Genomic DNA, 23,327 nt, shown 5'->3' with positions numbered 1-23,327 from the left:
GTCAGGGCATAACGGGCACTACCCAGTGCTGTTGCAGCCGCGATTTAAATTAGAATCCTCCCCTCCCCCATTTTTGATGGGCATAGGTGAAGACGAACAGGCATTGGTTGCAGGAATATTACCTTTTGGAAAGTGTATGAGCCGAGCCGCGCCGCACGTACGTCAGTGCTCTCATAATTCAAAACTCATCCGGCGTGCGCTGTCGGCCCTAGTTCGATATCATTTTTGTGGCGTTACATGTCCATTATATGTCGATGGTACCACCTGTTATCTAACATCTGTGCGGGACAGGCGCATAACCAGAATTGTTATGCGCCTGTCCAGGGGGGGGGGGGGGGGTGCATGCCGGATCGGACCAGATTTATGCGAAATCGCCCGGTACGTAGTGCAAACCTCTTCGGCTCAGGGAGGGGGGCAAAGCCCTTTGCCCTGGTGCCGGAAAGAGCCTGTTTGGTGGATGTGGTCCTACCCACAGCTCACGCAGCCTTAGGTAGACGACTCTCGTATGGGGAGGCCAGCACTGCCCTCGGACCCGCAGAAACCGTCGGACTGCTGGAGCCGGGCTGTCAGAATTGGTTGCTCGACCGCGTGGGTTTGTTTTAAAACTAGACGAAGATGCCAGTGTATTGCGCGCATGCTTTTGCGTGATAACCTGTTAGCTTGAAGCTTTTTAACTCAACTTTCACCATTCCAGGTCGAGGAATCTGGCGAGAAAAAGAAAAAGAAGAAGAAGAAGGACAAAAAGTCCGAAGAAGACTGAGAAGAAAGAATCGTTTCAGCTCGTAAAGCTGGTGACATGTACATTTTGCGAGCGGTGCTGAACGGCGTGTAAAGAACTGTTTTTGGGACGACTATTTTAGCCGTTTTAAGACGAGTATTTTTGGTGCCGCAATGACCAGGGGAGTGCCTCTGCCGGCGCTGGTCGGGAAGATTCCACTGCCGTCTCGCCGGGGCGATGACTGGGTGAAAGGAGAGCGTGTGATTGTTGCGCCATCGCCATCTTGCGAGAACAACATCATTACCATGCTGACACTTGTTTTCTTGGGGAAAGTGCGAAAAGAATGGCTGGGGAATGAATTGTGTGGCGAAAATTGCCGGAATGCATGGACGGGTATGCACTATCAGTCAGTTTTGCTTACGAGCGCAACGCTAAAACACTGCAGTAAAGATGGCCACGAAAATATCGGTTTGAGCTCAGTTTGATGGCTTCGACGGCTGTCGTGGGCGGAGCGGAGTGGGTTTCTGGGGGCCTACCCGATCATAACGATCTATCCTTCGCGTGGCACGACCAACGCAAACCAGTGAAAAAATCAGCAGGGACCCATAGTTCTGAGCGAATCTGATTATCGCTCGTCGATGGTTCTGTGAAGCTCGGCCCATGGGGCGGCACGGCGGCCAGGAGGGGGCTGGAACAGACGGTGGGCTATGGTGTGAACCTTGCATTCGCAGCGAAAAGGCGCCTTGCTGCAGCTAGCAGCCTCAGCATTCCCTGTACATCTTTCGGAATGGATCGTGTAGCGCGACTCCACACCGGTGCAGCCATCGAAAACAGGCCGGCTAAATCTTGCTGGATAAGCTCACGTCACTAGTGGGTGCTCTGCTCCCATGGCAGACGGTTGCTCAAATTAGCGCATGCATGGCATTCCATAGTTCGTTGACCCCAGATTGTAGGTCTTTTCAAAACCGCATGTGGAGGGAGAACCTCAGCTTCTGAAAATATACCTTCTTCATCGAGTTTATCCGCAGCGTGTATTTACACACAGCCAACCAGGGAATACAAGCACGGCGATGCCCGACGAGCGGACTGATTTCACATTCCAGTCCGCCTACGACATGCAAGCCAGATCTGCGGCGGTCTGTGCGCGTTCATGATAGGTGCCCTCGCGCTGTGCAATGCCCCGTCCTCCGAGCGGGCGCGCACAACAGGCACGCCGCCCGTGTCCCGCCTACGCAATATCACGTGCTGGGCCTCGCACCAACGTCGCGGCGCTCTGGCAGAGCTGGCCGCTAGGTCGCCAGCTCTACGATAGTAGGTAGTACCTGAAACACAAACGACACATGAATATCAAGCAAGCCACACGAGAAGTCGAGCACGGAAAAAGCTTGGGACGCACTTGGCTGTGAATGTTAACAAACACACGAAGCGTGTGCCATTTATCCGGTTTGGGCTCTGGATCACCACCTGTCTCACGCCGAGGCGCACACGAGCTGTTGCATGGCAGCCGAGCACGCGTTTGCAATGATACCAGCGTCTGGTGAGACCGCCAATCGGTTGGCGGTCAGCACCCGCACGCGAGTGATGGCCGCTAGGTGGCGAGGTCTGCACCACCCCGTGCGATTCAGACACCAAATGACAGTTTCTGAACACATGGCGTTCACATGGCAAAGGGAACAGCCGCAGATGGTTACCAGCGTCGTACTACGAGAACCTTGTCGCTGTAAATCTCGTTAACTCACGGCAGCTTGATCCGCATGAAGGTGAAGCAGCAGACAAACGAGACCAGCACGCAGGAGAAGCCGACGCAGATCAACATCATGCGGTTGCTGCGCGGCGTGGCCGGGTTGTGTGTTTGGTCCAGCAGTATGAAGCCCAGGCCGCCCATGGTGAAGAGGAAGGACGACGCCAGGCCCTCCATGATGTACTGGCCGTTGACGCGATACGGTAGGAACGCGACCTGCGGAAGTGCAAGGGTTGAATGTTGACAAACGGCCCCGTTGCGGTCCGGAGAAGATTCGTGCGCTTGGAAACCTGTCTGTAAGTTTGGTCCGAATGACTTTGTGTTTGCGACATGACCTCCCTGTTGGCGACATGCAAACAGAGAGGTGTCAAAATCGTCGGAAACCAGGAGCCTTGCGCACAAACCGTAAGCGCGGAAAGCCGCAGTCACGCTCGGTGCAAACACTGCGTTGCAGATGGTTGACACCGATAGGCTGCAGGGGAAGACCACAGTCGCCGACGAGCGACATGGCATTGGGCACGTGCGGCGCGTCGTCACGCGCCGCATTTCGCAGCCCTCCACCCCTGACCGACGCCCAAACAGGCTCGGGTTCAACTGGTCTGCAGCTGCTGTCCTGAGCTGACCAGCGTACCCAACCCGATAACGCGGCGTATGTTTAGCTCCGGAGGACCTGGTCTGTGTTGCTGGACGCGGGCTGCAATGTCAGCACACATGGCTGATCGCCAGACCTCACTGGCCGCGTGGTATTCACCACACCCGTGACCCGAATAGCATAGCAGCCTTACAAAACGTATCCAGTAGGGTGTGCAGGATGTACATATGAATGCGTGCTACCGGAGCCTTGGCTCTCCGGTATTTGCCGCACACAATTCGTTGGCGCTAATCCGTCGCCCTTTGACTCCAAATCCAGACATCTGCCCCGCCAGCCCACTTGCCAAGCCTGAGATGCTAAGACCAAGGGGAGGGGAAACAAGCAGTGAACTCCATCCCGAAATTCTAAAAGCATGACGAAAATATAGGCATCCCTGCCACCCAAGTGGCCGAACATTGAGAAGCTGTGGCACAGCGCCCCGGATCGGCGGGCCGTTAAAGCTCAGGCTGAAAATAATCGACGACGCTGGTGGACTACAACTTCGGATGCTCCCGACGAAGGCCCGGGTGGAAAGCCAAGGCCGGGTAATAACAGGCTGGGCTACACCGCAGCACATGGACACTGAAAACACGAACTGACCCTGAACAGGGCACCATGGGATCCAGGACTGAAAGACAATAGGGTGGGTGAAGGTGGTTAAGCACAAGTTGCCATGAGCCAGCCCCAGAAGAGTTGAATAGCATGTGTGTAAAAACTGAGCCTATGTGATTCATGTTGAAAAAACAGTAATAATTCAGTACATTAGTCAGATGCATGTTCCAAAAATGAGTTTAAGTTAACAAAAAAATTGCAAGGTCATCAGTGACTTACTGGTTTCGAGTGCCCTCGGTCATCAGTAGTGGAGCCGATACTTGGAGGTTCATTGATGACATCATAGATGATCCCTGAAATATTGGTGTCTGTTCATACCAGAGCTGAGGGTTCATAGCATTTCAGGATTTGAGGCAAAGAGAGGGTGGGTTCATGTGTAGTTGATATTTGAAGAGATATCAACCTCAAATTGGATCACATACATCAGCATCTCCAACTCATGCAAAGGGTTAAAAAGTAGGATGGTTGAATCAGTTCCACACAGAACCTTCAAATCTCATCAGATTTGGCTTATCTGAGGGATTTGCAAACACATATTTCATGCAGTTCCTTGTACATGTAAACTATGGGTTTTAGGATTTGATAAAGTTTTTGGGATCTGAATCCAGGTTCTGATCATCAAGCTATTGTTTTTGTTTCAAAAGTTGGCAACAGTTGAATGCATTGAATCTTGTGAATCCAAATACCCAGAGATGGCAAGCAGCCACTACAGACACATCTTTGCATTACACACAATTTTTCTGGGTCACATACAACTGCAAAAATGGAGACCAACAACAATGCCACAAATCATACCTGCACATGTTTACAATACAAGCTTTTAGTAACTGCAAGAAACAGTGCTCCTTGCTGCTACTATGCCAATAGCATCGGGAATGACAGCTGGATCATGGATGGAAATCATTGCTGAATTTCACAAAAGCAAGTGAGTGAGTCATATTTTTGCCACCAATTTTGCAGCTGCATCCAAGGTTGAGATCACATTGAGCCTTCGACCTCTTACTTATGCATATCCTTACATGCAGGTTAAAGTTAGCCCTTTCTTATATGTATCCTAGTAAGCAGAAAATTGCATGCTTTCTGGTGATGAGTTGACATCAGGAATACAGAAATAGCCAGCAAACATTTGTCATTATAGGATAACCATATTTTGATATTGTATCATAACTGACCCTGTCTGCATGTCATATTTGAAACTTCCTGCAACATACCTATCATATATCATAGACAATTATCTCAAAGATACAAAATCACACAGTCATCATAAAGATTGCGGGGCACAGACACCCTTTTCAGAAGCAACTGCCACCTTGGTATTTCAATAGCCACAGGATAAACAGTGCAAGAAAGTGTCTGCATGGTGGCACCACTATCCAGCTGCTGCTGAACAACTGATGTAACCCTTGTCTTTTTTTGCAAGACAGTTGCATGTATGGCAAAAAGAGCCTGAATCAACAGTAGGTGTCTACTACATGCATCCAATGCTTATAATGCTTGTAAGATACATCTGAACTATGCCCTCCACCCATGCAGTGCAGAGGTGGGAAAGACCTGCACTAAACATGTGGTTCTTGATCACCACCTTACCATTTGAAATTTTCTAGGCTTTCTCTTAAAGTGAAAAGCATTAGTTTTGCCTGACTTGTGCCATCTTCAGTTGGGGGGGGGAGGGGGGGCAGGGGGCATGCTGCAGGTGAGCCTTCAGGACCCGCCCTTAAGTGCACCAAAATTTCTAACAGAAACTAATTTAAATCTGGCTGCACAGCTGGAAATATCAGGCCCAGACCTATCCTGTTAATGTCATGAATCTGTTCCTCAACTTTGTACAGGGTGTTGTGGATCAGGTTCATTTAAAGTGCAAGGACACTACAAATTGGCAAAGCATGCCATACCTATGCAAGTATTTTCACAATTTAGGAGATAACCCCAGCTCCCCACTCTCAACAGCTCAGCACACCATTTTCAAGACATCAGCAGGTGTGGGTCATATTGGAATCAGAAGAGCATTTGGAGAAGTCCATTCACGATGCCAGGGGGCCGGCATGGAGGCACTCATTCGACACATCAACACCGGATAGAAAATGTTCAAATATCTGTAATATCAAGTAACGCCATCACCTTTTAACCCTGCACGAGCTGCCAATGTGTGTCACATTTACCAAACTTACCGCCTGTAACCATGAAATAAGACACCAAAATAAACGCAAACATTTGCATTGCACTTGGCTGCTGAAACCATGACGGCTTTTTGATCTTCAAGTTCGGAACCTCCAAGAGTTTGAAAGGTATCGACACCAGTGTTTCCATACCGCTGGTTTGTGATTGCTCGAATGAAGGTCTGTGAAACACCTCGTCTCAACTAGTTAATAACAAGCAGAACCACTTGAACCCGGCAGCTTTCGCGGGCCGGCACCGAAGCACCGTATCAAGGAGGCTGGTCTCGGGCCAAGTGGAACGGAGGCCAAGTCTAGAATAGTGTAGCTTACGTGTACCGTACAACTAGACATACAAGCCTTGGTTAGAGCCAGCATGCTAAATCACGGCACGAAATTATTTTTTAGAGTTCAGGTTTTCCGGTTCACTTCTTCTGGATGTGTTATCATGAAACTCAGGTAAAATGCAAACATTTTTTATGAATAAATGGTATTATGGCTAAGGGCGGGGGGACTATGACAGGATTACCAAAGATAACATACCAGACCATGGCTTCATAAACTACCAAACGATGAAGCAAGGTCCTTCCAGGCACGACAATGAATGCGCGGCTGAGACAACCAATTAGACGCCGCCCCACTGCTCTTACCGCGCCGGTCAAGCGATTGAGCCCGGGATGCTAATCGTAATGCTCAAGGCGAGCGTCAGGGCAATGTCGTATGTGGCATTGGACGTGAGTAAATCGACTCGCAAGTGCACCTACGCTTGACGGTCCCCGCTGTGTGGTTTACAGTTGTGACGTCTATCGTGATTTACAGAAAAACCCCCTGTCTGTTTAAATTGCCATGCATCGTTATCTGCAACAGATGCGATCACTGTGCCAATCGATGCAGACATGACGAACATGCGCTATATTATTCAAAACTCGCCATTGCGCCCCGTCGCGCTCCCGTGATTTGACTACTGCCTGGTTACTTCGGAAAACTGCGCTCTGATCCTGATTGTGGGCTCAGAGCAATTTCTAAGTGGACTTCGTCGTGTTTGCCCCGAACCCACCAACCGTAATATCCCGCCCAGCTCATTTGTTAAATTTGGCATTGTTCCTGCCTGACAAGACTTCAGAGGGTGTGATGCAACAAACAACATATTTCCCAGCATAGTAGTGATTAATGTCAGAATTGCCCAGCTAGACCTCACTATTTACTGTCACTTCGCCTGCTTCACACACCTTCCATTACCTTTCATGAATTTTCTGCGTTTTTGCCCGAATCTCCTGTCTCCTTGCATTCTTCTCGCAGGTTTTAATGCTCACCGTCGAGCCCGGAGCTGTGAAAACACACACGGCACCAACATTGTCACGCTATTTAACACGCACGACCTGGTCTGCATTAACAACCAAATACCCACCCACTCCGCCACGCATTCACACAGAATTACGTATTCAATCATAGACATCACGCCACATCACGTATCGCACCTTCCTTTCCCCCACATGTGCGCAGTCTGACCCTTATGTTAGTGATCACTACCCAAAATCACATTGTTCTTGACACGCCTTGTGGACAAGCCGATCGGCATTTCCTCCACGGATGGAACTCCCGCAAGTCGGACTGGCCATGATTGAAAAATCACGCTGACTTGGTAGGTCCTCCTGGCTCCTCTTCGCCTCATGCCGACTTCCTCCGCACCATCACTGCATCGGCACATAGACATATTCCACACACTCGGCGCAGTCCGGGGCGCAAACGTACCCCGGTGGAAGGCGATTGCCAGTGAGCGGTGGCCGGACGTCGTCGTGCAGAGCACGCTCTCCGGCACCTTATCTGTCAGGCTCGCGAGGAGGCTGTTCGCATGGGCTGCTTTCAGGCTCGCGCAACAATTACAATGGTGGAGGTATTACAGCTGGGAGAAGCATTTAATCCAGTTCAACCGTTTCAACCCTCTAAGAAAAATTTGCAACCCCAGCAGATGTTTCACAAATATACGCGCCCCGCCTTGCAATATGCCACAACTCATGATTCACAAGACCCACCACAGCTCACCTTTTGAAGTCGCCACTGCATGCGCACAATATTACGCTAAAGTACCAGCCTATTCCTAACACTCAGTTTACACCACACACTTCCCACAACCACTTTGCGCACATGCAGCTTTGAATGCACTAACACTGAGCCATACAACACGATTTGCACGCTCCATTATCTCTAGCTCGCTATTTCCAAACGCGGCAGCACGACCGAGGGCCCGGATCTGCTGGCATATTTCTTCCTAAAAAAAATCATTGAAGTCTATGCCCTCTAATCTGCTCTCGGGTTTGAACGAAACCTTGATGCAAGGCACTTGCCTTCACTCCTAGCGCTCGAGTACTCCCGTGCCCATTCTCAGATCGTGGGAGGGTATCTCTGATCCTTGTAGCTATCGTCTTATTTCCCGGACTTGTTCTGCTTGTAAACTATTTGTACGCAAATAATCTTGGTATATCCAAAAGATAGTATTTGTTCCCCTTTGTAATAAAACTCCCAGCCGCAGTGCAATACCACATACAGCCTTGTTTAAAAAATTGACGCCATTTAGCGCGAGTTCCAGACGAAATTCGTTTCGTCCGCACTATTGAAAGGTATGAAACTTCTTTCGATAGGGTTTATATATTATTCCGTACACCCTATAGGCCCCTTAACATTGGAATCCCGGCAGACACGCCAAATTCATTCAGAACTTCCTTACCGAAAAAGCTTTTATGATGTGGTGTGGCAGGAGCCATTCTGCACCTACCCAGCAGGAGAAGTTCTGTGACATGGACACCAGTCTACCCAGCTGCCACAGGGTCACGTTGGCGATTTCAACAAGCTCTAAATCACTTTCGAATTTGGTGCGACAGGTGTGGCTTACATGTGTCCCATTTAAAATCACCTACGGTAATATTGTCTTATCAATGTTATCACCGTAAGCCTGTAGTCTTTTTAAACGTAAGCGTCTGAAATATTTTCGTTGCCTTTTTGTTAAAATATCTCGCGCTCACTTTAAGCTGTCGTCTCACGTCTTGTATGCATTTTGAAGACATTCGACAGCACAGCCTGCGCTGATTTGGAATAATGAAGTGCATTTCAGGGCGTAGTTGGGTGATTGGGGTGTTGATGGGCGCACCCTTGAACCCTTTATGCTACACTGGTTCGATCAATTTTGCTTTACTGTGATTTTCTGTTTGAACGTATATCCAGGGTTGAAAACCTTTTTATTTATCGGATATAATCGGTGAAACAATTGACACTTTTGTGAACCTATTGGTGGCAAAATTGCGAAAATGAAAACAGATATCGACAGACCAGACCATATCACAACAGGTCATCCCAGTTAGACAAAACTCAGAGCTTAGTATTGACATGTACTCGCCAACGATTGCAGCATGAGCATGTGTAGAGTGCATGTCGAAACGTTTCCGTCTGGCTGTATGAACAAGTTGAGCCATATGATGTTGCCAAACATAGCAGCTTTAATCAGGGTAGCTTTTAACCAGTGATCGAGACATACTTCAAACTATACTTTATCAGTGCTGACGCCGCAAATCAGTGGTGTAACAGTGGTTTTCCAAGGCCCCTCAGACCAGTGCTTTTCACAGATTTTTATTCATTTATTCAGCCAAGATTCGCTTCATGTGCCGAACAGCACAGAATACCAAATAAGTAGGCTTATTACCAGCTGTAAGAATCGTGGCTGGCCACGACATCTTGCGACGAACGTGATAAGCCTGCTACGCAGGGTTTTAAAGCGTCATGCCATTTGAGACAGGTCGGTTCAAGTGCTCGCCACGCGGTTAAGTACAAGGCTGTGGGCCGCTGTTGGCTGTGTTCATGTGATGGGAAGCTGACTGGCTGGAAGAACGTGGCTAATCGTCAGTTTTTTAAGATAATAATTTAAAAAGCCATAACGACCAGGGAGGATTTTTTTGTGGATACCTGACCTTGAAAAAAAGTTTCAAGAAAATAATAAATAATTAAAAAATAATAATTTTATTAAATAATAATTAAATAACTTTAAAAAATAATTTAATAAGAAATAATAATATAATTTATAATGAGAAAAAAATTATTAAAAAAAGAAAGCTTGAAAGTTTAATGGAGGCCGTTGGAACGACACATGTCAAAGATTTATCCGCGGCCTCCTGCTGCTGAGAGGAACTGCGGATTTGAGGCAAGAGGTCGAGCATTGCTAGGTCTCTCAAATTGCCCGTTGCACGTCAGACTTGGCATACTGATCGGTGGTTAGGAGTGATATAAAACGCTTTTAGATGTCATCATAGTGCATGTAAAGCTAAATGAATGCGCCAGAGGTGTCACAAATTTAGTTTACATCTGTTGATATCAATATTGTGTGGGTTTTGGCCTAAATAATTGGGATCACGTCAGGAAGAACGAGTTCTGCACCGGCAATAATTATACGAAGATAGTGAACGTCGCCAACGTTTCCAGCTGATTGTGCGATGACAACACGATACCAAAAGTGGTGCTGTTTCAGGTGCTTGCAGAACCGTGTTATCGGTAAATGTAGGGCTATGGGAATATACTTTTACAAAATACCTAGGGGCGAGGAAGGAAAAGGGAGAGGGGTTGCAGGAAGAGAAAATGTCTGGGCTTGCCTCGGAAATGCATTTAGAACGGTTTCGCTCCATATTTCTTGCACTTTCTTTTCGCAGTTAGGAGCATGGGTGCAGTTTCTCAAAATCAGTTGTTTAGGGGCTCATCCCCAAATTATGATAAATAAAACATGATGGATAAAAAAAGATAACTAAAGATGGGGACCTGCATTCCTGGTTAGGAGGCACAACCCCACCCTCCCCTCCCCAACTGAATAGGAAACTACACGCCTTTAGGCTGGTTATATCAAGTATGCCTTTATCTGATGATGCTATTAGTTTAGTCTTAACCATCATCCAGTGTTTAATGGCCAGCAAATGCCCCTTCAGTGGAAATGTCCCGAAGCGAAAAGTCTCGAAGCGAAAATGTTTGATGGTTATACCACATTGCACCTAATTTTCTTTCTTGTGCTTCATCGCATTAAGACATATACCCCATCAGTTTCTGAAAGATTTGACCCCAGGTGACGATTTAGACGGTTCAAAATTTTGTCGATGACAAAAAGGGCACTTCTTTCACCCCTTGACATATCTACCTCTTAAAGTGTCTCCCTTGAGGATGTCCAATGCAACGCTCTTTAGGTCGTCACCGGCGCCATTCGGACCTCATCAGTGGACAACGATGAACAGTGGACAGTGGCTGTCACGATCGTGCCCCGGCTTCCTCGCTGGTGCGAACTATAGTTCCGCTGTGGCATCCGCGTCTCATCATGCCTCATCACGTCTTATCACGTCTCATCACTCCTCCTGCGCCGTGCTGCGCAGTCTAGGAGCTATCGAAAAGCATATTTATGCGCAAAACAGGTACCTCACGATTAGTGCAGGCATTCAACATGCACAAGACCTCCTCCACACCCACACCCTCACCTTTCACCCGATGCCACAGCTCCACCCCCCTCTGGAACGACTGGAACATTCCCATGGAGGACCTTCGCCCCACTACACAATACATCACGTAAGTGGAAATCGTCTCGCGCTTCAATCAGTTTCACTTCAAACATCTGAGCCTTAAATCTGACTATGCTGACTTTTGCAGACGGGATGGTGGCACTGAGTCCGCTTTTATTGCCCTACCATATCTTATTCACTTCATCTTCTTCATTTTCACATAGCTTTTTTCCCTGTTGAATTGTTTGTTTTCGATGCTGCCCTTAATTATATACGAAAAAGGATGCACTGTCCAGCTGTCATTTGCCGCGATCCACCGTCATAGTTTTATGCCCTCTCCGCTTAGCATGTTTTTTCCGATCCCGTTGCAGCGCAAATCCGGGAAACATTCTACTTGCTTTCTCCCATTCATTAGGCCATTTTCCTGTGGGTTCCAAATCTTAATCCCACCCGAAAAATGACAGTACTGATGTTTTACCTGAGGAGAGCGTCGGTCTTCGTCCTCGTAAAAACCTTACTTGCCCTGTGCCCGACATTTAGACTCATCTTTAATCCCCTTTTAAAAGTCCCTCACGGTGAGAATGGGACGCAGTTCTGCATCCCCACTTACATTCGATCAAACTCTTCCGTGAATAACCCTGATGCCCGCCCCATAGCCCTCCCGCTTGCCATGACTGGCGGCGTCCGTGGCTGTTCGTAGTTCCATAACCTGTGATACAGTACGGAGTCGGGACTATCAAGAGTCTCAAAACTAGCATTGCGGACTGCTTTAGGCTATGCCTGCTATTGCTGAGGTAACGGAGTATGTCGTTCATCACCGGGCAACGTCGTCATTGTGTGCCGAAATTGCTATGGTTATCAGGGACAACGTGAAGACTCCGCACAAGCGCACAAAACCGGCGTCAGTAGGCCAGTGGCATTCATGAATGGAATACTGGCTGCGGATGTCGCTGAGTCTTGACAGGAGCTGAAAATTATGAGCTCAGTTTTCTGCGCGCTATTTCCCATGCCGTTTTTCGCAAATAACAACTACTAAGAAAGATCCGAAAGATTTTGCTTCGCAAAGGTAACAATGGAGCCAATGTGCTACATCTCTCAGAAACTAGAACTCTGGTGTCTCCAGCATATTGTGCGATATCTGCCCCGCCTGCATATGCGCCACTGACATACATCGAGCGCAGAGGGGGGGGGGGGGGGGGGTTTAAGGTCGACTCCTGGCACGTGCCGGTGAGCTTCAGCAGCGGCTGTGAAGTCTGACGCTCGCCAAATAGTGTCTGAACACGCATTTAATGGTATTGGCTGGTCAGGTAGTGTTCAAACTAGCGCTCTCGTGCATGCCATAGTGCAATGGCTTCCATGCGGTGCGGTATAAAAATAGTGTCCGAATAGTGTCTGAACACGTGTGTCCAATAGTGTCCAATAGTGTCACGTAGTGTCCAAATAGTGTCTGAACACGCATTTAATGGTAATGGCTGGTCAGGTAGCGTTCAAACTAGCGCTCTCGTGCATACCATAGTGCAATGGCTTCCGTGCGGTGCGGTAGTAGACCTGTGTCACGGCAAGTGGGGTGCAAACAAACTTGAACCTGTACGGCAACGTTCTTATATTTAGCTAGCATTGATATGTTGCTAGTGTTACAAATGATGACAATATTTTAGGTACCCGTCTTGTCTCATATGGAACACACCATGCCGCCGAAAGGGGAACTACAGCAACACAGTGGGTTCACCATTCACCATTCAGCAGCAGCAGCGTACTGCTACGTGAATTAGTCACTGACACCAATGCCGAAGACATCTTTCACAATATATTCAGATTGCAATATAACAGCAATTTTTGTCCAACCGCGACGCGTCATTCGTCGCTATGCGACCTCTTCGAAAGCCACGACCGTATTGGCGTGGCGCAGACTTTTCACGCGGTTCTTTAGGTCGTCCTGTTGTGCAAACGGCTGTATCTCCGACTTCCACAGACAGGCGATGACGACGCTGAGCAGGACCATCTGGACGATGGCGATGACGAAGAACCAGCACCACTCTTGTAGAGTGCCCTGCACAGAGTTCAGGGGAGCTCTGTTAATGCTGTACCTTTCGCCCAGATCATGTTTGGTCCCCTTCCTTCCTCTGGGATTTGGTAACAACCATGATTGCCAGTCCTATAGTGCAGGTTTTGGGATTGTGTAGCCTGCCTGTGACCCGGCTCGGCCGTCGTCTTTGTGCCTGTGATCCAGCACGGCCATCGTCTTTGTGTCTGTGATCCAGCACGGCCGTCGTCTTTGTGCCTGTGATCCGGCTCGGCCGTCGTCTTTGTGTCTGTGATCCAGCACGGCCGTCGTCTTTGTGCCTGTGATCCGGCTCGGCCGTCGTCTTTGTGTCTGTGATCCAGCACGGCCGTCGTATTTGTGTCTGTGATCCAGCACGGCCGTCATATTTGTGTCTGTGATCCAGCACGGCCGTCGTCTTTGTGTCTGTGATCCAGCACGGCCGTCGTATTTGTGTCTGTGATCCGGCACGGCCGTCGCTGTGTCGACTGACGATTGATGCGACAGAGGAGCTCGGCCCACTCCTTGCGAGTTGTTTTTCGACATACCCACATCGCATTGCACGTTACGCTGGCGCTGAGATTCGTGGACAAGCACATGCCCATGCCTTTGGTTGACACGGGACCAAGATGGCTCGAAAATAAAAGATATGTGTTCGCATGTTTAGAAGATCGCATGCGACAGTTTGATGAACAACTGGTGATGGGAATTGATCCAGCTCATCAATACGTGTAGTACAAGTGAGGCAGGTAAGGCAATAAGGTATATCAGCATCGTATTTCATTGGATGAAGTGGATTAAATGAGATAAATGTTTGGTTTTAGATTAAACATATTGAAGGGAGCGCTGCTCAGTGGTATGGGTTTTAAATGAGATTGCCAATTTGAAGATAATTCAGTGCAGTTCACGGCGCTTCCCAATTTAGAGTTAGAATTCTCTGGTTTTCTGAGCTTGTTGCTTACAAACTTGTGCAGCCTATCTCGCGCAGACTACTCCAAGGTCATCCAGGCAGGCATGACGCTACAGAAACGACAAGCGAACACTGCACACTCAAATGACGATATGGTACTCAAGGCCACTAAAAGTATGGTAACCGAGTTATTCATGTCTGGCGTGCGTCAGCACAATCTCAGGCACCAACGGGCTTTAACGAGTTCCCAACCAATGTAATGCGTTTAATGCAAGTTTCGAACACGAATCACATTTTGTTCTACCTAATGCAAAAAGGTGGGCAATGACACGAGTTATGACGGAAAGAAGACCGGGAATAAAATTACTCCATATCGAACATATGAATGCAGCTAAATGATATAAAATCAAATATGCAAAGAACATCACGAGAAAAGGCCAAAACACGCCTGCATAACGATATTTTAGTTCCGTAAAAAGCGCACCGATTAGCACACCACCTCTCGACAAGTCGAAGCACAAGAAGTGATTGAGGCCGTCCACTACCGTGACAATGTCGTACGACCACTTTTACAGCCACTCCGACGTTATACAAACGTTCCATGACACAATCAAATGATGACGTATTGAGAGGCATCTTTACTAAACAGTGAATTTTGTTGTCTAGAGCGGTGTCTTGTACTGAAAAGCACAACAACAGCTACAAGTGAGATTGTGTCATCATGTACGCTGCTTGGCTCCATATCTTCAAATGTGGAACATTCCCTCTAAGAAACACAGTTTACAACAGTTCGTAGATTGTGCAATGCCTTTTGCAGTGGGAGGTGTTCTGCGAATAATCGCAGAACGCCCCCATCCATCATCAAACATTCTGTAGGGCTTCGGAAAGCGCGGCAGGATGCTTGGCAATACTGCTCATTGCATGCCATCGATATCGTCATAATGCTGTCAGAATGGATTAGCTTTCGTGATTCTTCATCGTATGGGATAAAACAACCTTTTTGCGGCGATCAAATTCAACTGATTTAAGTTTTTCGGTCTGCGTGCCATCCATGTCAGCGTCAAGCACTGTACCCGAACTCGTCTCTATGTTCCCTTCCGGCATCCTGTGTGGGGGCTGGCCGTTGGGTGGAGGCGTGTCCTGCCTGGGGCGCACGGCTGGGCCGGTTAACTCACATTCGGCGTCATGGCGGCCGCGATCAGAGGCGCCAGGAAGCCGGTGGTGTTACCGAAGGAGGAGGCGATGCCCCAGATGAAGCCGATGTACTGCGGAGCGATTTCGGAAGCCGCCGACACCGGACCTGAACAACACCACTGCGTGTCAGGCAGGTTAAGTAGTCACGTTCCCCGCACTCTAGACAAACTGCATCACCATTTAAACAGCAAAACCTCTCTCCAGTGTGCGGCGCGATACGCGTGGCGGCACGTTGGAGGTGGCGTCATTCCCAGAGGACTGTGTTTCAGATGGGAATGTCCAGCTTCCAATCTTCCACTTCGGGGGCGCAAGCACTTCGCATACGCCATCGTGACAATCAACGTCACGCATTGCGGTTCTCATTACGTACCAGTTAGGACGGACCGGTGATATCTGTATCCCCACAGCGAAATCCGCACATCCTGGTCAACCGCAGATGCCATGGATCAAGGTCTCGTCGGGGTCCGGGTTCGAGATATTTCCGGGCCCGAAAGACCTTACATGCAGGGGTGCGAGAATCCAATGTGTGTGTGTGGGTGGAGGAGAGGGGAGGGGACCGGATAGTACCGGGGCTTCGTGGCAAAATTCTCTTCGACGAGGGCAGTGTGAAAAAAATGACCGTGCTGAATGAGGGCAGCCAAAAATAGATTATTTGCCGGAAGAGAAATCAATATAGGATCATACGGATGCTCACTGGCTTCATATGCCCAGCGTGGTCATGGTATGACTAGTCATCATGCCCATCTGATCAGCCTGGACCCTCTAGCAATTCAGCGGGCCCTTCCTGACCTCCGGAGGCACTCTGGTTGCTTGAGTACCCTTGTAGCTACTTAAAGTCCCTTTGACCTTTCCGAACTCTGTTGTGGACACCAGTATGACCTGGGAACTGGTCAGGGGCTACTTGGTTGCTCAGGGGTCTCATCGACTGCTCTGGGCCCTCTCTATGCTCTAGCCGCTTATCGGCCCTTCAGTTGGTAATGGGCTCGAGCCACTCTGGCGGCGGAGGAACCATTTGGCCAATGGCGTGGCCCTCTGTCTATTCAGGGGACCACTGGCCACTCATGGCGTGGCTGAATACTGCACAGGTGTGGGTGAGGAGGAAGAGAGGGGTACATACATATAAATGACTAGGGTTTCTGATATCTGGGATACGGACATCTGTTTCAGGAAAACCTAAAACCCGGAGATTCAGATTCAGATTGAGATGTGTGTTCGTCGAGGATCCACAACCATGATGGCTTTTCACGTGACACGCCATTGACAATGGAACGTTCAGGCAATCACCTGGACCTGGGCAGCACTCTAATGAAGCACGAAAAGCACGGACTTTTCAGTGGCGTGTCCAGGCAGGATTGCTTGTCTCAAATCTAAAATGACTGATAGTACATGCCAGTGGCGCAGGCAGGAATGAGGGGGAGGGGGCACAGAGGCACAGAGGCACGTGCTCCCCATGATATCCCAAAAGGCCTGAAGAGCCCCATGAGCCAAAGACTAAGGTCCTGATTGGAAGGCTGAAAGGCCTTAAGGGTCCGAGATGCTGTCGAAGGTTTCTTTAGGACTTCGGCTGGCAGAGCCGTGACCTCAACTGATAGAGGGACTCTCGAACTGACTGAAAACAACTCCGGGACAATGAAGACTCCGGCCTCTGTTTCGGCCAGAGGCCATCAACATCGAACAGTTGGTTCTGTGTCGGCCCGAGCCCTGGGAACGATTTCCCAAGCAAAAACAAGGCAGGAGCACTTGATTTGCATTGGTCGCGGTCCCTGAAACAATGGGGAGCCCCTGTCTCTGTCAGGGGCCCACAGTGCCTGACAGGAGGCCCGTTTCGACAAGTGGCCCCGAGTCCGCCAGGAGTCCTATTCGAGGTGGCCCGAAGGGGGCTCAAAGAGTAGCCCGAAGGGCCCCTCGGACCAAAGGTTTAGGACATGGCTGGAAGGCAAGAGGGTCCAAAGGACTGGCTATAGGTTACATTAAGGACCTCCGCGCGCAGTGCCAAGACCTCTGTCAGTCAGAGTGATTCCTACACAGACTGGGGGCCCTGGGACAATGCGGATCCGTATTTTGGCGATAGTCAATCTGGGGTCAGCTGCTCAGGTCAGAGGTCTTCCGGCGCCAGGAAGGGGACCAATGTATGATGCAGCTCTCTAAGGGCCTCCGAATCGAACAGGGAACCCCGCCCCGCGTTGTTAGAAGGGCAGCCGGTACGCAGTCCACGCTGGGACGGAACGGCCCTTCAGTCCTTTGCCAGGAACGACAATGAGCCCCTTGTGTTCTACCCAAGGAGCATTTAGGTAATGGCTCCTTAAAATAGTAAGGAATCTTATAAGTGTCCAAAGAAGTGGATCGAAACTAGGTCAAATTGAAAAAGGACAACCCACGTTTTCCTGAGGACGTCATCCCCTTGCAACATCGACTAGTGAAACAAATCATGAAAGCAGTTTTGAACCTGCACGTTCACCATCTTAAGACGAAGAAAAGTGATGCCCGTCGTCGCAGATTTCACCAAACAGAACAGCGTTAGCCGATGCAGCGGGCACCAGGTGGCGGGCGCCGGGCGCGCGAGAACGACCGCCGTGACATGATGATACTGAAAGCCTCAAAATCGACTCGTATCGCTCAACAATCGGACTGGAACGTCTATTTTGCATTTCTGCCTTTGATATGAACAAATAATCAGTCCCAGCAGCCAGAAAACTGGAGGTTCTTTCTCTGCTCTTACAGTTACACCAACAGATTTCAGCACCAGTTCACGATGCTAGGAATGCTAATGCGCTCTTATTATTAACCATCACCCTGATATCGATGGTCGCTGACACCTCCAAAGCTTTTTAAAGGTGCTACTTAGGGCATCTGATAAAATTCGACTCAATTTTAAGTAGCCCATCGGGCAATGATTGCATGAATTTGATGCCAAAAACGTGTTCTTAGCTTTTCCGGTTTCGGAGGAGAGGCTTTTTTAGGAACACTACACGACGATCCACGAGCCGGCGCGGACGGCGGACGGTACCCGGCGATGCGACGGAAGGTGCGCGGCGGGCCCCCATTGTTACATTAACGGCGCCATATTTCATAAATGCATGCTTAAGACACAAAAATATGCCCATTGTACTCAGAAGTTAACAACAAACACGACTGTTCACGCGTTGTATCGCCACAAGGCATGGCGTAGATATTAAGTTGTAGATCTAAAAAAACATGACTTTTTGGAAAATTCAACCTTCGACAACCATAATAAAGTTAATCATTGATATAACAGCATACAAACTAGCAATAATCGGGAAATTTCATTGAGACCAATATGCTGGTGTTTTCCGTTAATCTCTATGTTCTGTTGGAAACACCAGGAGGGATCACATCAATCCTCCCTATCAGACACGTTATGAAAAACAGCGAATCAGGGCGAGAGCTCTTCTGTTCTAACTTAAATCCTTTCCAGTCACAAGGTAGAGGTAAACGAGCATCCTTGTCACAGGATGCCCAAAGTGGAAACAAGCAGCTAAATTCTTCACAACAAAATTTCACAAGACATTTCAAGAACCTTGTAGCATGGAAAACATTTTGTTAATACATCTATAACAAACCTAAAGGGAGCGTTCCACTTGTTGAGCAAATAGGACAAAATATGTAATGAAACTTCAGGACTGGTAACGCCTATTGAAATCTCATGACTGGTAACATCACTGGGCAGTGCCATTGCAGCGCCGTCAACACATAATAAGAATATTAATTTCAGTTACTTTCGATTTCAGATTAAGATGTGAATGCTTTGCAACGCTGATGCGCTTCTTCCCTGCAGATGCGACCCCTGTCGTCATGATAACCACCGCGCGCACCTCTACTGATTCGAATAAAAAAGTTTGTGATTGGTCCAGTGGGCAAGGGCCTGTCGCCGAGAAGGGCGTCGGATAAAGTCTGAACCAGTGTGTCACATGGATCATGTAATGCTTCCATTCTGAAAAACAAAGTGCGTCTCGAAATGGGCCACTGTGGTAAACGCCACAGTGGCCCACATAGGGGAGAAGTAAAAGCCATAATATATCGTTACTTTGAATTCACGGTACAATAGCTTCATTTTCACATATTTTTGTGTATAAACAGAGTGTGTCGGGCTCTCGTAGCACTGATTACACAGACATTTTGACACAGTGTTGTGTTGCAAACATTAAAGAAACACGCGCTGAAAAAACAAGGTAAATGAAGTGTATTACTTTCAAAGTGGCGACCAGGGAGTTAAATGATATTTTTCCCACAGGATTTACTATTGGAATCGAAATTTTGAGCTACTCAGAAGGATTCCGAGAAAAAAAGATATTACTGATCACATCGTACGCATCTGGTGTAACAATGACGTAAAAGTACAAAAAGATAGGATACTCCCTTTAAAGGGATGTTTCACCTATGAATATATTGAAGCAAACGCCAGATATGATGAGAATGATAAGCTTTTCAGTAGAAAAGACGGCTTTAAATAACGCAACTTCTCTGTTTGGTTAACATGTTATTCGATATGCCATTAATTAATCACGTGATTGTAACTCGCACAACATTGAAAAAGAGCCAATGGACAGCCGTTATATTTGGAAATGGTGCTCACCAACGGCAGATATGAACGACTCGACCCTCATGTTTTTATCGGCCTTGATCGTCGCATGACTTATGGAGTGACAGGATTTGAATGACGTTATCATGACGCCATGACTGCCAAGTAAACCTTTAAATACTCTCCCCGAAATACACTCCCCATTTTCGCCGCCGTGTAGCTCAGAAACTACATGGGTTTAGGTCTTAGGAAGGGCAGGGTTGTGACGTGCATGGAAAGGTCTTCAAGATGGCTTTTTCCGTTCAAAACTCCATATAAAAGTGGAACACTCCCTTCAAAGGTACGGACATATTTGACACAGAACTAGTAATTCTCAGAGAAATAAAAAAGAAGAATAAAAAAGAAAAGAGAAATAAAAAACACCATGTGAGGATATTGTTAAAACGTTAACAAACTGTTAAGCTAACCTAACCAAACCAAAAAGGAAAGCTTTTAAGCCTAAACAGAAAAAAAAGACCGCAAGCTTTCCAAGCCTTAAAATGAATAACGACTGACATGGTGAACTTCTCTATGCAATGGGAAATGAATCCTTAGTTCAGTTGCGTCACGTTGGAGGCTAAGTTACGTCAGACAATTGCCCAAACGGCGACAAACGATTCATCTTAGACCGAAATTACGCGCCCTTTCGGATCGTCAAGATTTGAGAAATTTGCAACTGCCCTGTGGTGTGAATGTTTATCTTTTCTTTACAACGATTCGATTCCTTTCGGAAATAGGAATCCAAGAGCCGCTCTCAAACCGGGATGCTTCAAGTCGTGTGGTGCCCTGATATGCTGGACTGGGCCCAACTGTCCGATATTTCTCGATTCTGGACCCCCGACACGTTTCAGAAGCGATTTTCAGACTCAGCACATAACACGGTTAATAAATCTCGAGGCAGACATTCGTTTCAACACATTTCACACTTAACTTTGTACCAAATGGTAATGCATTATGGTGACCTTGCGATTTAGAGCTGCAAATTCTCTTATCTCAGATGGCAAGCGAGACGATATGGACCTGACGCAATGGGTATCAATGAGGTACGCAGAAGAATGTCTGTGGTCGTTACCGGAGCTGATAACGATGCTGGAGAATCCTTGAGCCAGAGATATGAGGACGACGCTGAGGTATCGTTGGCTGGCTGGCAGTGAGATGACGGCGATCATGCAGGCAGCGGGCACGAGCAGCCCTGCGGAGCCGGGAGGCATGATCAGTAGCAGCTTCAGAGGTTGAACGGACAGGACTCAGGCCCAGACAAGGTGGCAGGATGATGGCACTACTGCTGTTACAATATCTCACGAAAAGGTTGCGTTGGTTGTAAGCCTCCGAGGCCCATCACATGCCAGGTTACCTGGTGTGCCGGATTAGTTTCTCCGCAATATGCGTGAAAAGTATGTACACTAGATTACACAACAAATAATATTAGGGTAAAAGCACCAACACACCCAAGGAACCAATTCTAGATGGCATAAACTTACCGATCACCGATATTATTTTGCGTGAGTTCGTAGAGCTCACGCCCTTGTTGACATGAAGATACGCGTGCGCTTTTCCTCCGACAATGATCATAAAACCCATGCAAAGGCTCGGCAGGGCTGACACGAACCCGTTCTGAAATAATTCGATATGGTCACCGGCGTTGCCAGGTATCGGCGGAACGATTTCCCAAACCCGTCCCGCTGATTTTTGCCAACTTGCGCAGTAGTGTGGCACCCGCCTTCGAGGTACACATATTGGTAGCTTGATGGTCCATAGTTGGCTGAATACATACACCTGGTGGCTCGGGAATACTCAGCCCCCTGTCATCCCTGTGTATCGCCATAGGTTCATTTTTGCTAAGTGCCAAATGTGTGGTGCGGAAGAGACAAAATAAGTTCACCAACCTTGACTCGCGTCGCTGCATGTCGCTTGCTATTTCTTAGTTCATCTTACTGATGTTTTGTGGGGGCAGTGCTTGTTGGATTTAAGTATGACGTGTTTGAAGCTTTTGTGTGGTATGCACTGAAGCTAAAGAAGTGTATTTTGCACGATGCTGTTTGTGTGTGAGGTAGCCATATGTAAACCTGTTGGTAATATTAAAGGCACGGGGTTTTCTCCATGATTTTAGTGTAATGCGCAGGGGGCTAGAATCGCGTTTGAGCTAGGGTGGGAATGAAAAATTTCATCGCAAAAAGACCGTGCGGGAGTGAAAAAATCAATTCACAAAAGATGGAACTTATGAGCTCGTGACTGATGCTTCAGCAAGCAAAGACATCTATTTCAAGTTGGCATGGACGTAATATCACAAACCTGACAAAACTATTTCGCTTTTTAACATCTTAGGCCATTAAAATGAAACAGAATACATTAACACGCGCTCGGGGTGGGGGCAAATTGACCCCCCCCCCCCCAACCCGAGGGCTTTTCCCGAATGGTTTCTGAATGGCGCGGCGTAGCCGCGCCAAATTTCGCATGGCTTTGCATAGTAGAATTTTGCATTGCATTGCATAGTAGAAAATTGCATAGCGGATCGTTTGACATACCAATTTTAGATGTACCTTGTAAGGGCTCTTGCCTATGACAGGTAAAAGTCAGCCCATGGTTTCAGCGAAGGCAATTTCTAGGGAATCGTTCAATCTGATACAACAACAGAATGTTTGACGAAGACATACATCTCTGAGATGCTTTATTAGACACCACAAATATTGAATGAGCAAATTACGTTGACCTAAGGTCAGGTATGATGATCAGACCAAGGTCAAAACCAACCTGATTTATTACTGTAGGGCTTGCTGTATGGAACAGTTTCTGGTGCTGATTTCGAATTTATTGACAACAGGAACCGCATTATACATCATCAATTGACTTCTTAGCTGTCAGAACAGGCCATTCACCTAAGATGACCCGGGTCGAACGTTTTGTTCTAGGAACATACTGCCTAGCGTAATCTTTGTCGGTTGTTCAAAAGCAAAACGCAGAGCAGTCTTGCATCATTTTAGTCACCATGAACTTCAAGGGGTCAAACAAGGTCAATGACCTCAAATGGGCTTATGAAATTTTGCTTAGAGACAGTTGCCTAGGTTCTGGGGGCGCTTTGGAGACCAACCTGGAATTTGACCTTGTTTGACCTTATTCGACCTGAAGGTCATGACTTATATTATCACGCTAACCTATGGAATGACCTTGACTTGACCCCATTGCGGCATCTACATGTTCGTGACACAGCCCTCTCATTTAGCCAAATCGA

General features: G+C 47.8%; 2 protein-coding genes across 3 annotated transcripts in view; both read right to left on the bottom strand.

Annotated features, from left to right (window-relative positions):
• Positions 1-1,730: 1,730 nt before the first annotated feature.
• On the bottom strand, positions 1,731-6,156 carry LOC119096509 (oligosaccharyltransferase complex subunit ostc-A). The gene is made up of 4 exons (XM_037219418.1): positions 5,871-6,156; positions 3,922-3,995; positions 2,458-2,675; positions 1,731-2,040 (listed from the first exon to the last, which is right to left on the bottom strand). Exons 1-4 carry the CDS (start codon positions 6,007-6,009, stop codon positions 2,022-2,024), a joined length of 450 nt encoding a protein of 149 aa, XP_037075313.1. The 5' UTR covers positions 6,010-6,156; the 3' UTR covers positions 1,731-2,021.
• Positions 6,157-7,108: 952 nt separating this feature from the next.
• Positions 7,109-23,327, bottom strand: part of LOC119097000 (putative transporter slc-17.2) — a 28,928-nt gene continuing 12,709 nt past the window's right edge. The window contains exons 8-11 of one of the 2 annotated variants that reach the window (XM_037220004.1): positions 21,580-21,712; positions 21,171-21,290; positions 15,501-15,625; positions 7,109-7,182 (exon numbers count right to left, since the gene is read on the bottom strand). In XM_037220004.1, the coding sequence (XP_037075899.1) occupies positions 7,165-7,182; positions 15,501-15,625; positions 21,171-21,290; positions 21,580-21,712 (396 nt within the window). In that variant the 3' untranslated portion in view covers positions 7,109-7,164. Of the gene's footprint in view, positions 7,183-12,980; positions 13,425-15,500; positions 15,626-21,170; positions 21,291-21,579; positions 21,713-23,327 lie in introns of those variants that run through there. The other variant, XM_037220003.1, reaches the window with a different exon arrangement.

This window comes from Pollicipes pollicipes, unplaced genomic scaffold (genome assembly GCF_011947565.3).
Source record: "Pollicipes pollicipes isolate AB1234 unplaced genomic scaffold, Ppol_2.1 Scaffold_4295;HRSCAF=5057_pilon_pilon_pilon, whole genome shotgun sequence".
NCBI classification, from domain to species: Eukaryota; Metazoa; Arthropoda; class Thecostraca; order Pollicipedomorpha; family Pollicipedidae; genus Pollicipes; species Pollicipes pollicipes.
Note: the sequence above shows the minus strand (reverse complement) of the source record. Positions and strands in the feature narration are given on the sequence as shown.

Bases quoted from the DNA above. Each gene is read 5' to 3' on its own strand.
- LOC119096509 (XM_037219418.1), bottom strand. From the start codon at position 6,009: ATGGAAACACTGGTGTCGATACCTTTCAAACTCTTGGAGGTTCCGAAC. The intron at 3,996-5,870 runs GTAAGTTTGGTA...CCAATATTTCAG, and splicing joins TTATTTCATGGTTACAGGCG to GGATCATCTATGATGTCATC. The intron at 2,676-3,921 runs GTAAGTCACTGA...GCACTTCCGCAG, and splicing joins ACCGAGGGCACTCGAAACCA to GTCGCGTTCCTACCGTATCG.